General features: G+C 46.0%; 1 protein-coding gene across 1 annotated transcript in view; it reads right to left on the bottom strand.

Moving 5' to 3' along the window:
• Window positions 1–14,800, bottom strand: part of Hs3st4 (heparan sulfate-glucosamine 3-sulfotransferase 4) — a 342,135-nt gene extending 327,335 nt beyond the window's left edge. Inside the window, exon 1 of the mRNA XM_027948794.2 lies at window positions 14,067–14,800. Coding sequence (XP_027804595.1) covers window positions 14,067–14,800 — 734 coding nt within the window. The remainder of the gene's footprint in view (window positions 1–14,066) is intronic.
• Window positions 14,801–15,043: the final 243 nt, after the last annotated feature.

The following is a 15,043-nucleotide window of genomic DNA, read 5'->3' as shown; positions in this document are numbered from 1 at the left end:
ACGACCACCACCTGGTGGCAGTGTACTGAAATAGCAGGGATAGCGGAGAACTCGGAGACTTCTAAATTGACCAGGGCAACATTAAGGTCATTTTATGGCATCAGATCAAGACCAGACCCTCTCTCCAGAATGGGGGGAACTAAGAACCAGGAAATTGATGCACCATAAACCGGGGTGGGGCTGGAGTAACTATGGAATGTAGGCGTGTATCAATGGCAACGCAGTGTTTACCAATATTTCCCAGTGAATGGTGCTCCTATCACTAGCAGCGCACAAGGTGAGACGAGGTAGTACAAAAAAAGGTGGAGCAGACGCAAGTGAAGGGAAGACGGAAGCCAAGCAATTATCTATTTGGGAAAGAAAAAAGTCCCAGGTAGAGGGAGGAGCAAATGCAAATATCTTGAGGCAGGGCCACGTTTAATTTCTCAGATATAATCAGGAGGCTGGTGCAGCTCAAGCAGAGAAGAGGGCAAATGAATGTAATTGCAGAGGTTGAGAAGAGTTAGATCCCATAGGGCCTTACAGATTATGAATGGGACTTAGAATTTTCTTTTCTCGAATAATTTTCTAGAACTTCTAGAAAATTAAAGTCAAGAAAGTGATGAGCTCTACCGTGGGTTTTCAAAAGATCACTCTCTGGTTGCTATGTGAATAGCAGAGAGCAGAGAGGAATTCCAGTCTATCACAGTAGCCTGGACAAGGAATGGGATGGTACCCAGGTAGGAGAAGATGCCAAATAGTAGACAGATTTATCAATTTAATATATAGATGTATCTGGATATCTACACATGCACGTTAATACACACACATATGTGCACACTTAAACACATATACAAACACATACACCTCATCACACACATGCATCGTAATTATATAGTCTTTACAAATATTTTTAAAATTACCATTTTTCATTAAAACATCAGTATAGGCAAATCTACAGAATTTTTTGAGCTTTTATATAATCAATAAAAATCTACAGAGAAGGCAAAAATCCAAAAGAGAAAATAATAATAATAAGTAGTAGTAGTAGTAGGTGGATATGTATACCTTCATGGAAAATAAAAACTACAAGATCAATACTCATGACTGGAGTTGAGAAAACATCAGACTCTTAATATCAAAATATAGTATTGGCAAATCAGATACATTTTACATGTGCTTCTAAAATTTCCTGTGATCTCCTGAAATAGTTCTGTGTTCCATTTGAAAAAAAAATACTTATTTATTTCAATTTATTTATGCTCAATTGATTTCCTCCTTCCACTGGATATACTTCTTGATGGAAGAGAATAAAAAGAAATGTACTATGACCATATTTGTGTGTTAGCTCCTGTGGCAGAGACAGCCAGCTGTCCCCAGGCCCAGTCTTCCCTCCTTCTTAGGTGGAAAACCACCCAGCACCTTCCCCGACCCCTCTGCAGACAGGAGTGTCTGAGCAACTGTGTCTCACCCACAGAGTGTGAGTGGAAGTTCTAGGCCTAACTTCTGCCTCCCTTGCCGAAGAGGAAACTGCTTCCAGGACTTCAGCCCTGGACTGTAGAGGAAGCCGACTCCCAGCTCTGATTATGCAAAAGAGAAAAACTCTACAAGGTAAGAGTTCTCAACCAGCACCAATGCTGGCCCTCCAGGAGTCAAGAGGCAATGTCCGGAGCCATTTTTTTCTACAAAAATTGAAAGGAAGTGCTACTAGCAGATACTAAGGAGAGGCCAGTAAATACCCTACCATATGCAGGGCAGTTCCTCACCACAGAGACTTTTCTGGCCCATTCAAAATGTCAATAGGGCTAAGGTTGAAAAGTCCCACTCTAAGGCAGTGTTTCTCATGCTCTGTGCATAATAAGTACCTGTGTATCTCCCTAAAATGCAAATTCTGCTGCAGAAAGTTTGGGATGAATCTGAGATCCTGCATTTCTAACAAGCCATCTCGGGGGCAGTGGAGCAAGAAACTTGGGGTTGGAATGATCTCATGGAGCAAAGCTGCACCCTCAGTCTGCATTGGCTGGCTTGAGCTTGCAGGGCTGGGATGCAAACATACACACCATACACCTAACCTCTGTTTTCAGTGTGTGGTGCCTCCGAGTGGCTGGTGGCCAAGCAAGATTGATTGCTACATACTTTGAACACCACTCTCCATTATGTAGGAGAGAAATAAACTTCCATGTTATGTGAGTCACTGGGACCATTTCCATCTGCAAACAGAAGATGTTCACACAATGCTCCACTGTTTTGAAAGACACCTAGAAGCCCTGGAAGTAATACTTTCCAGAAAACAGAAAAAAAAAAGAAAAGAAAAGAATCAAGATGGTGACTACTAGAGACATCTACTACATCTACTAGAGTGTATTAGTTTCCCGTGGCTGCTATAACAAAAGACTACAAGTTTAGCGGCTTCATATAAATGTTATCATCATACAGTTGTGGATCCTAGAAGCCCAAAATGGGTCTCAGTAGATAAAAATGGATCTTGAATTCCTTCTGGGGGCACAAGGCAGGAATCCATGGCCTTGACTTTTCTTTAGTTTCTAGGAATTCCCCAAATTCCTTGGTTCACGGCCCCTTCTTCTTCTATGTTCAAATCCAGCAAGTCAATGGAGTCCTTCTCAGGCTGCCATTCGTCTGGTTGTCTCTCCACCTCCTGTTTCATTTAGAAGGTTCTTTGTGGTTATGTTGGGCTCAATCATATAATCTAGGGCAACCTTTTATTTTAAAGTCAACCATTGAGCATTTAACAACTTTAATTCCATCTGCAATCTAATTCCCCTTCAGCACGTAATCCGACATATTCACAGGTCCCAGGGATGAGGATGTAGACACTTCAGGGATAATTCTTCTGCCTATCACAGAGGGTTAGAAAGCAAGTTGGGCAACAGGAAGCCGGGAAATTAATGCACCAACCAAGGAAATACCACCAGGACATGCAAGAGAAAGAGAAGATGGGCCAATAGAGAAAAGGTGAGAGAGTCTTCCAGACACTTCCAAAGCTCCTCCACTGCAGGGAAGTCCGAGGAAGCAAGCTGTGCCCCATTAATTTTTACATTGTTTCAGTATAAAAGAAAGACCCACTGATGGCTATGATTTGGGAGAAAGAGTTATGCAGATTGAAGTTGTCCAAGAATTCTCTAGAACTTTATGCAGTCTGCCCTAAGAACATTTGATATCTGTGCTATATAATAGTTTCTGTAAATTAAACCTCTTAATCTAACTTTATGATAAGAGTGCTCGTCCTGTATTTCAGGTACTCCCTGGAGTGCAGCATCCCAGAAAACCAATTATCTAGAGGAATTCGTGAAAACGTGCATGGATTAATAACAACTGACGGATTGAGACAAGGTAGCTCCCAGCATAGAATCATCATTCCCTTGTGCAAAATCACTGCAGAGTGAGGAGAGGTGGTTATTCCCATTTTAGAGATGAGACAACAAAGGCTCAAAGGCTAAATACTGGTCTATGCCTGCAAATCAAGGTAGATGCAGAACTCAGACTCAAATCCTTTACTTCTGATTGCAGGAGATTTTTTGGATTTGGTACCAGGGATTCTTAACTACTGAGCCACATCCCATCCCTTTTTTATATTCGTTTTTAAAGACAGGATCTCACTAAGTTGCTAAGGCTGGCTTTGAACTTGCAATAGCCCTGCCTCAGCCTCTCAAGCTGCTGGGATTACAGTGTGTGCCGCTGTGCTCAGCTAATGTTGGGCTTCTTTTTTCCAAATATCACATGGTTCCAAGTAGTTCAATTGCTCTATGACAGAAAAGTGTGTATGACAGGGGTTTGACTCGAATATTTCCTGAGCTCCAGAGACTCCTGAAGCTCTAGCCATGAAATCTTAACTCATAGGCAGAGGAAAAGGTGGACCCATGTTAAAGAAGGTCACATAAAAACAATGTGTTGGCCTCTATGTCACTGCCTCATTATTAAACAGCAACGATGTAGTTTTGAGAATGCATTTAGACAAAACACAATCCCAACAACCTTGGAGCATGATGATCTATCAAGAACAATTCATGTTCTTCTCCTAAAGCTGCTACAAAAGAAGCCAAAAACCAAAAACCATGTGTCACTGGGGAAAGATACAACCTGCGGTGTGACCTCGGGAATGTCACTTGCCCTCTGGAAGTCTTGTTCTCTAACTATCTGTAAACCTGGGATAAGAGTCTCTACTTCATACCAGGAAGGAGAGGAGTCAATGGGGTAATGTGTATCTTGGACACCGTCTAAGGTGGTTTGATGGAATGGGTTTCTCTTATTTGCACCTGAAATAATCTTGCAAAATTAATATGCAAAAGAGCTTAGAAAATTCTTAGCTAAAGTTTGCAAGACGCGTGTATGTTCTCTGTTCTTAGAAACCTGGAGCACTGCATATAGATGGCCCTTCTTTTCACTCACTAACTCACTCAATCATAATTGGTGATTAATAAATCACCATGTATTGAGTGCCTACTGTGTGCCAGGCACTGTTTTGGGAACTGGAAAGGGCCAAAAGGGATAAGATCTTTGCTTTCTTGCATTTTTGCCTTCGGGTGAGGAGGAGATAAGTCACTGGATGACTTTGGAGGGCAATCTTTGGTCAGAAGAGAATGAACAAGCAGAGAAAGTTTCAGATCTTGAAATTAGGTCAGCAGGAAGGGGGTTATTTTTTTATTGGTGTATTAGAGTTGGACCTGATGGTGGGACTTGCTGTTCCATATTCACACATGCAAACAATATGACAATATAATGTAGCCAACGTTGTTCCCCAGTATTTTCCCTTTCCCTGGTCACTTTCCTCTATTCTCCCAGGAAGGGTCTTTCTGAAGAGCTAAAATTTGAGCCATTATCTACAGGCAAGGAGACACCAGCAGTTCGGCGATCAGGAGACAGAGGATCCCAAAAGGAAGAAACAGGTGCTTGGAATAAGATTGGCATCCTCCCTGAACAGCATGAGAGCTAGTTCCAGTGTGTTGTTAGGGCCAGACCCCTGAGTGAGCCTGCCCTGTGGGTAGCCAGTCCAACTGCACCCAGAGAGGTCAAATCAAGAAAATGCTAACGTGTGCTATTTACTCCCTCGATGGTGGAAGACACTCCCAGTGGGAAAGAGCTCTAAGGGCACTCACCACACTCTGAGCAAGTTACTTCACCTTCCAGAGCCTCGGTTTCCTCATCTGCAAAGCAACCATCCCTCCCTTGCAAGGGTCTTGCAGAGACTGTACAAATCTGGCAGAACTTGGTGCATGGGAGTGCAGCATGTGTCCCCCACCACTGATCTACATCAGTGACTGGTCTTCAGAGCCAAGCCTTCACTCCTGTCCATCCTAAAATAACAGCCATTTGTCCCTGACCTGAGTTTTACTTTGGATCAACATGCGCGCCTCTGCTTATAGGAATTCACACCAGTTCAACTGTGAATCAGCACCTTGGACAGGGTTAGCACCAAGGCAGTCACCACCACCCACAGCAGGGAATCAGAACACTGTTTATAATTGTCTTACCATTCTTCCCTTCATCAAATAAGATGAAGAAGGTAAGGAAATTCGACTTGTGGACTATAATGCTTTGGTCGTATTCATTTTTCCCATCACTCTCAAAAATACACCTGAACCTCAATTTAGGCAGCAAAGAAGTAAGCAAATAAAAATGAGGAAGTGGAGGGTCAGAGAAAAGGAAAGAAAAGAAAGAAATGCTGTCCTGGAGAAGGTCTCCGCCTTCCCATTTATTCCTGCCTTCTTTGGTTCCTCTAAGGATAGTATTAAAACTTTGTAGTTCCACATCCCTTATAATTTTGTTGCTAAATTTCTTCCTACTCATTTTGTTTCTTTCTTTGGTTCTGTAAAAATAATTTTTTCTCCTATTCTATTTTCAAAATGGTTGGCGTGAGCAAATACAAAATCCCAGGCATTTCCTTATCAATCACCTTAATGAATTCAATTCATGGAGAGATTGGGTCTCAGGTTTTCCAAAAATGGTGGCCATTACCTTCAAACAGTGGTAACTCTACCTCCTTTTTTTTTCTTCTTTTTCTAACTGAATTATCTATTAATTCCTGAATGATGTAAATAACATTGATGTTAACACAGCTTTTTATCTTGTTCTGGATTGAATGGGAACACTTCCAGTGTTGTACTACATATGATAGTGCTGGCTCTAGGTACGATCCTGTTTTATTAGTAGTCTGCTCCAAAAAGTAGGAATGGCTATTTATTCTTATCAAATATATTTTTAGTATCCTTAAAATACATCACAGGATTGTTCTCACTTATTGAAATTTGCAATGAATCACATTCGTTATTAAATTTCTGGAGATTGAACTATCCTTCCATTCTGGGGACAAATCCTACTTTGTCCAGATTTATGTTACTTCATAGGGTAATCACGTACATGCCTGTTTGCCCACTCTATGAGCTCTTTCCAGTCACTGGGCATGTATGGCTTGTGTTTGAACCCAGCATGTAGCACAGTTGACAATATATGTTTAATGAATACATGAATGGATAACTGAATAACAAGTACACTGAACTCCTCAAATGAATCCTTTGTACCTCTTCCCAGTTAAAATGCTAGATTAGAGACCCAACTTCTGTCCAGTAGTGGATCTTTATGTTTAATGGACATCTAGTTTAACTGGCCTGTTTTTGAAGTATTGGAATCTTTGAAACTATGGGGCAACCATTCCCTGTGGTTTCAATGGGACCAACCCTGCCTCTCTGCTTCCAACCCTACCCCAAGTCAAAGGATGGCTCCATCATCCAGGACTAATCAGAGTACTACACAGGTATTGCTTCAGGAATGGACACCCATCCCAACCTGGACTGAAGGCATCTCCAGGAATTTCATTCAGAAGCTCTAAAAATAATTTCTAAAAGGATCGATCAACATAAAATATGTTTGTCTAGGGTTGTTACTTAACATTTTGACTAAAATGTGTTAAGACAGCCCATCTGAGAAGGATGTAAGGTACAGACAGACCTGGCAAAGAAAGAAAAAAGACGGAGGCCTAGTGACATCATTGGAGCCCCTAGATCCAGCTTTTCTTGAAGCTGTTACCCCAAACTTCTCAATCATGTAAGCCAACAAAGTGTCTCTTTTTTTATAATCACTTAAGTTGGATTTCTATTATTTGCAAACAAAGAAAATGTTGCCCAATTCACATGTTGTTTTGTTCCCCTCTAAATACGCTCTGTGTCTTCTAAAGTAAAGGTTAAAAATAATTTTTTAAAGGAAGGCAATCCTAACTAGTGAGTGTTAAAAAAAAAAAAAAAAAAACTCCTGCTTTTAATTAATGGCAAGATCAGCTGAAAACCTCCCTCAGTGAATTATAATTTCACACTGAAATTCCCAAGACAGTTATAGAGTAGCTTGTGAAACCACAGAAACCAACAGAACCCAGAGATGGTGGATTGCCAGATTGCCAGGGTGGTGGTTCAATCCTCTCCAGAGAGATCATCCATTATGCAAAACCCAAACCTCGGAAACTTTCGAATGTACGCGTCGAGCAATCTTTCATTCACCTCAAGTCTCAACGCCTCTCCACTGGCTCGATTGCCTGGCGTGAATCACAAAAATAAAAGTAAATAAATAAATCACTTCAGGATGACAGGCGTGTGCCAGGCCCAGCCACCCCCAAATCTCAGGACAGGGGAAGTGGCAGGGTCTTCCTGAGCCAGCCTGCATCCTTTCAAAGCTTTCAGTTCTGCAGAGAAACGGAAGGCAGGAAGCATGTCCCCGGAGTCGTTCTAAGTGCCTCTGGGTCCATCTGGAGCAAGTGGCATCTGTTCCCAGTGGAGGCTCAGGACGGTGGCGGCCTGCAGCGCAGGGAGCCTGGCTCCACCCCACCCCCATGCTCCCTGGGTGGAGAACTCCGGCTGCGGTTACCTGGGGAAGCCAGACTCTTCTCCTGCTTTCGTTCCAGTGACAATAGATTAAAATCTGGAATCCGGTTTTGATCATCCTCTGGAGAGCTATTTAAGAGCAGCTTCAGGACTTAAAATCCCTCCTTCAGAGATCATCTTGAAATAAAAGACTATATTGAAATGAAAAATCCATTACAGCTTTCTCTTTAGGGCCCTCCATACTAATAGGCAGGATAAAAGAAGGGGGGAGAAAAAAAGAAAAAAAAATGGGAGAAGAGAGAGAGAGAAAGAAGAGGGGGGGAAGAAATGTGCTCTTTCACAAACTCTACATATGGTGCGTGAAATTCCATGTCATCTCATCCTGACAAAATCCTCTGGGAGCAGGTGCTGTGGAGCCCATTCTGCAGATGGAGAAACTGAGGCTTGGTAATATTCACTTATCCGAGGTCACACATTGCACCTGCAGTGGATTCTGACTCCGACCTGCAAAAATCATGCTCCAATCATGTTGCTTCTGTTCTACTAAAGTCCGCTCTCTGAAGAGTCTAACAGAAGTCAGAGTCAAAGTATTTCAGTGAATGAATGGACCCTGCGGAGATATGGCCTTCCCTGCCCACCCCTGAGCAGCAGAGATTGACATAAGCCGATGTCCAACAGAACAAAGCAAAGCCCCAAATCTAGTGTTTGCACCTTTCAGGTCTTCTTCTTCGGCCTGACCAGAATCTCTCTTACAAGTTCAAGTTCTCTATACAGATCAATTATAGGTGCTTCTGATTAATGAGTGAAAAATCAAGAAGTTTCCTCCCTTCAGGGAAATGCTAATTGGGAACAAAAGGGAGATTTACAGATTTACGTGTGCAGTTTTTTTTTCTCTGCCTGGTGTTCCTGTTTGTGTCGATTTCTTTTTGTTGTTATTGTAATAGATCTGAAAGGTATTTCCCACATGCTGTTGCAAAAATCTGCAAAAGGAGAAAAAAAAAAAAAAACCTCAACCAAAATAGCACAAAATAAGCCACAGTTCTGGCCACTGCAGAGGGTATGAGCTTGCCAGTTAGTCTCCGAAATGAGTTTAAACCAGAGGTCACCAACTGGTGGCCAGCTGGCCACATCCAGCCCACAGATGGGTCTTGTTTGTCCGGTGGTATTGGCCCACATAGAGCTTTGAAGAAATCTGTGACCAACACTAAGAGTCAGAAGATCGCACACCCAACCCAGCTTTCCAGCCTCTCCTACCAAGTGGAAGATCTGATCACCCGGATGCTTCCTTCGTCGGTGGCACAGGGCAGATGGAACAGGGCAGCAGGTGCCCCTTCGTCACCACAGGAGACCTCCAGTTCCTACCCACTTTAGTCTGCTTGCCTCATTCAGATTGATCTGCAGGGGCCCCGAAGGCGTCTGAGTCTGCGGCTCTGAGTCGGAAAGATTAAGCAGATGGAGGCCCAAAGCCAGTCATGGGTGAGCATTTCCCAAATCATAAGTCAACATATCAGTAATAAAATATAAGGCATGTAAGTGAACACAATCATCTGAGAAATAGGAACACCTCGTGGTCAGGTCTACTTGGATTTGGGCTCCAGGATACTCTTTTGTCTAGAAATACATTCACTTTTATTATTTCATTTGTTCCTAAATTACTCTCCGATAAACCACTGAAGCTAAGTTATCCAACCAAGATCACCCAAATAGCCAGCTCTGAACCCAATTTCATCCCCCTACAGTGTTTTTCCAATATTGAATCAACACTCGGCAGGGCCACAAAGCTTTTTCCACCCCAGGACCTTTGCATCTGCTGTTTCCTTTACGTGGAAACCTCTCCAACCTCTTTACATGGGAGGGTCTTACTCTTTCACCTCATCTGCATCACCTCCACAGTGAGATATTTTCCTAATCAGACTAGTTAAAATAGCACATATGCACGCACACACACATATGTCCACACCCTCACACGACAATTACTCTCTAGGCCCCTTGCACCTCAAAGTGAGGCCCCGCTATCAACAGCCTCTAGAAGCATTTCTGAAATGCAAAGAAAATCTCAGGCCCTGCTCAGAGTGGCAGAATCAAGATCAGCATGTTAGCAAGATTCCCCAGGTGATTCATATATTCTTAAAATTTAAAAAGCACTACCTACACAAGCACTGCCCAATAGAAATACAATGCGAATCATGAGTCTACTTGTAAAATTTCAAGTAGCCACATTTAAAAAGTAAAGAGATGGAATTAACAATATATTTAAGCGAATAAGAATGTTGCAATTTCAACATGTACTCAGCATAAAATCCCTAATGAGCCATTTGGCACTCTGTGTATTTTACACCTACAATCTATTTCAATTTGGGTATTTCCTGTGGTCAGTGGCCAGAGGTGGACAGTAGCTACCCCACCAGACAAAGGCACTCCGAGCCTCTGCTGACTCTAGCTGGTCTCCGTAGCCTTTATCCCAACCAGAATTTTTTTCTCCGAATCATTTGCCTTGTTGTTTGTTGTTTCCCTGACTCTAGGGACCAGTTCCAGGAGAACAGGAGCTTGCTGTCTTATTTTCCACTTGACCCTCGGTACCAAAGACAGTGCCGGGTGCCCGGTCAGCATCCACTCAATATTTGTTGAATGGAAGAATGAAAACCGTACATGACCTTCCTAGTAATTGCTGCGTAGCGGAGCCGCAGAGGGACACAAAGCATGGTGAAACGGACAGATGTGGGTTCAAATCTCCGCCCAGGAGTTGGCCAGTCTGCGACCCTGAAACAGTCGTTCACCCTCCCCTGGAATAATGGAAAATCTCGCCCATAAAACAGAGATGCTGCTATTTAGCTCACAGCACTACCGCGACACTTAAATGTGAAAACACATGTACAAAGCGCAAGCCACCACACTGGCTGGCACTTCTGTCAATGCCAGAGCAATTCCGTCCTTCATTCTCTCTCTGGGTGACGCGTGCAAATAACGCTGCTGTTACTGTCCATCTCCCCCAGGGTGGGGCAGCAGGAGTGTGGCTTTGGAGAGATTGCCCTGAGTCAGTGAGTGAAGGTAAATGGGGCACCTCTTTCCAAGGGGTCCCCTGGAGAACAGTTCATCATGTAAACCACAGGGGAAGACACCAGTCATGTCACTTTGTCACTTTGGTGAGTCATGCTGTGGCAGCCAGGGACCTTCCTCAAGGTCCCATCCCTTGCAATAGTTCAAGATCTCTGCCCAGACAACTTGTACCAGATCCCACGGAAAGACAGGAAGGGATGAGTGGTGGATTGAATCTTCCCCAACTTATTAATCACTGGTCCGTGTCAATATTCCGAGGGAGGCCGGCTTCTGCGAAGCCTCACCACACACCACCTAATCCATTAGTCAATGTTGCCCTGAGAACCGAACGCACATGTTCTAATCTCAAATGTGTTTTTACATCACATTAGATCAACAGCATAGGAGCAAAGCAAAACCCGGATTGAGAGATAACTGGAGTGACGGGAAGGAAATAAAATGGCTCAGGCTGATTAGTGGAGTATCAGGAAACCCCAAGACGGCAGAAGTGACAGCCGCCCCAGTTTCTTCTTGGCTCTTGCTATGAACAAGAAAAAACCAGAACCGCGTGCAGGATCAGTCGGCTACCAGAGACACATTAAAAATAATCAGAAGTCAATACATAAATCGGGGGAAATCAAAAGCATAAATTAACCTCTGGATCTCTCATCGGACAAATAGAGTCCAGGTAGCTCACCTGGTATGTACGGGAAGGGATTTTGCCATGGAAGGGCATCATTTTCAAAGACTCAAGACTGGAACAATGAGGTATTTGTTATTGGTTTGAATCCATGCTACCACTTCCGTTTCTACAATATAGTGTGGTTGTTTGTCCATCCGCTCCTCCTACATGGGAAAGAGGGATCGGAGAGGCCAGGAGACCAGGAACTAATGAGAAGTCTTACACATTCCCTGACAGCACTGTCATCTGCCTGTTCAAGGCCGGGGCCAGCACATTCTGCTTCTAGGAGCCCAGGAGCGTGCACACCAGCCAGCTTGAGTGACGAATGATTCCCTCTATGTCGGATAGACAAGTATTAGCAGGAAAGTTGTTCTTGAGAGGATCTTCTCCCACACTTCCAATCAGGACCACCCAGCATGATGGGGCTCTGTCATGGGCTAGATGCTGGGTGAGCAATGGAAGGCACAGAGATGTCCCATGGTCCCTCAAGTGAGGACCAAGCGTATCTCACCCCTCTCCACACCTCGTGAGGTTAACCATTCTATGCATGGCCCACCAAATAGTGACATTAATCCCCAAAGATCACAAGCATTGGCAGGGAACAGGAGGCTTGGCACACCACAGTGCTGGAATATCTTCAGTAGCTGTGGTGTGACAGGGAGATAGTTTATGTACCTTCAAGTCTATGTACCAAAGGAACATAGGACTGTCTGGCATCTGCTTTCCTTTGATTCAAAAAATTACCCAGACCCCACCATAGCACCCCACCCAGCACTCGTGGGCCACTTGAAGTCATCTGAATGAAACACCCATACTCTCTTTCCAGCTGCCGCAAAGCAACCCAAACACATGTTGGAAAGATTTGATCTTTATGCCTCCCTCAAAAGACATCTGACACTTCTCACAAGAAACACAGCTTTAAAATTAGAACTGGAAATCAAAACTCGCAGTAACCCTCACAAGGCGAAAGCCACCCCACAGAAAGAAACCAGAACATCCCCAGGACCAACAATGAGGCAATCAAACTCTCCCGAGACGTCGTACCCTGTCTTTATTTGTTGTTGCATTAGTCATCCCAACACCTTTTAAATTATAATCACAAACTGAAAGCCATGGCTTGTGATGTTATAAATACTGATTTTCCAGTTAAATTAAGCATTTGCTGTTTTATGTTTTGATAGGAAGGGGCTGTTTGAAGCCTCCTAAAATATTGCAATTAGTTCTCGCTGTTGAAACAGACAAGACATTAACAGACACATTTGCTGTTTCGGGATAATGTGCTAGAATGCTTATGCCTAAGTGTTCTTCTCTGAAGCTTTTACAACACCAGACATATTTTTGAAAGTGGAAGAAATCAATCACAATACACACATTGATTATGTATTTTTAAAGTTAAGTTATTTCTAAAACTTTCCCAGGCTGTAATTTAAACCTAGAAAGCACATCTCTTCAACAGGAAGGCGATCTGTCAGGAAACAATTTTACCTATTGGCTCTGTTAAGATGATAACATCACTTTAGCTGACAAAGGCCATGTTTCTGTTTTGACAATTGCAATTATTTATTGAAATGCAATTGCCGTGGGGCTGGCCATCCAGATGGGTTCTCCAGAAAGACATGAAACAGGAGGGAAAAGGGAAAGGAGATGGGAGGAAGGATTGCATTTGGAGTATTTGTACAGTGTTGTTGCAAATGTTATTGCTGGCAAGATTGGTGGATTATTAATTTATTTCACCTGCACTTAACTTTCTATACTGCCTTACTCACACCACCAGCAAACGGTGGGAAAGAAGGGCCAGGAACATCTCACAAGAGCATCTCACAACCTCCAATTTTGGCTGAAGGAATTGCAGATTCGAAGGGGCATCAGTGCAGGGCATAAACATTCTTAGGGAACCAACTGCCATGTAGGCACTTAGGCTCCTGATGCAAAAGCAACTCCATGTTCATTCAGCCGAGGGGGGCAGAAAGTTATGGAGGTGGGAAACACCCTGTCTTTACTAGAAAGCCAAAGCGCCAGCATCATCTTTTTAACCGGCTTTCCTGTGCATTTTTGCTCTGACCTTAAAATACTAAAGTTGGATTCCAGCCACGCAGATGCGTTTGAGGGCGATTGTGATTGATTCCGGGGGATCTCAAAGCCCCTTCGTCAATTTAGTTATCCTGTCTCGTTCCTCCAGCGTCCCCACACACACAGAATCCCAGAGCCCTGCAAAAGCCTGGGTTAGGAAACACCCCGCAGGCAGGAGGACCGGGGATCCCCAGGCTTGGAGCTGGGTAGATGGAGAAAGCGCCCCTTTAGATGGGAAGCCCCAGGCAAGGCGGGGATGACACGTCCCCTAGCCCTAAAATAAAGTGATCTGAAGCTGGAGTCCAGCCCTCTGAGTCCAGCAGCTCCCCCTGAGCAACCCCGCCACGACTCCCAGAGCCCCAGCGCAGGGACAGAGGACTCCCGGGACTGTTCTTGGATCTCGAAGGGCACGGAAAGCGGCGGCTTCCCCTCCCGGTCTCCCCAGGGGTCCCTCCCATCCCGAGGGGTCCTACCTGTACCACTCCAGCCCCTTTTCGTAGTTCCTGTCGAAGAAGTGCGGCTCTACGCCCACCGCCCGCACGTCCGGGTGTACTCGGATCGCCTCTAGCAGCGCGCGGGTCCCTCCTTTCTTGACCCCGATGATCAGCGCCTGGGGCAGCTTCTTCTCCCCGTAGTCGGGGGTGCTGACGACGCCGCCCCTCTCGCTGCTCCCGTTGGCCGCTCTCCGGCCTGCCAGCTCCTCGTCGGTGGTGCTGGACTCCTGCGCTTCCCTTTCCAGCAGCGCGCTCTGCGCCGTGATCATCTCGCTGGGGGCCAGCGGAGTCCGGAGCCAGGCGTCCCGGGCGCCTCCGCCGCCGCTCGCCAGCCCCCAGCCGTCGGCCCCGGGGGCGGCGGGCTGCTCCGGGGGCTCGGGCGGCTCCCCGCGGCTCGCGTTGTCCGGCGGCGGCGGCGCGGGCGGCTGCGAGGGGGCGCCGAGGCGCACGGGGGGAGGCAGCAGAGAGGGTGGTGGCGGGCTCGGCGGGGGCTCGGCGGCGGCGCCCGGCGGCTCCTGCAGCGCCAGGGGGAACTGCAGGGAGCCCGAGCCGCCCAGGAGACTGTAGCACAGGTAGGTGACAGACAGGGACAAGGTGCACATGAAAAGCAGCTTGCGCGCCGGCGGCCCCTTAGCAGAGGCGCCGGGCGGCGGCGGCGCGGCCAGAGGTGGAGGCGGAGGCGGAGGCGGAGGAGGTGCGGGCCACGGGGCCATCGCGGCTCCCGGCTCGCGGCGGCGGCGGCGGCGGCAGCCCCCGGCGCTGCCCGGACATGGTTTCAGCCGCCGCCCCCGCCGCCGCCGCCGCCGCTGCCCAGCCGCCCCGGCTGCATGAAGCGACGCCGCTGCGCCCCCGGCCCTGGCCGCTGTCCCGCTGCGCCGGGGGGAAGCCCGGCCGCATGGCCCCCCTCCCCACTCTGCCCGCGGAGTCCGGGTGGCCCCCCACGACCCCCCCCCCTC

The sequence above is a fragment of the Marmota flaviventris genome, chromosome 19 (assembly GCF_047511675.1).
Source record: "Marmota flaviventris isolate mMarFla1 chromosome 19, mMarFla1.hap1, whole genome shotgun sequence".
NCBI lineage: Eukaryota > Metazoa > Chordata > Mammalia > Rodentia > Sciuridae > Marmota > Marmota flaviventris.
The sequence above is the reverse complement of the archived record's forward strand: the minus strand, read 5'-3'. Positions and strand labels throughout refer to the sequence as shown.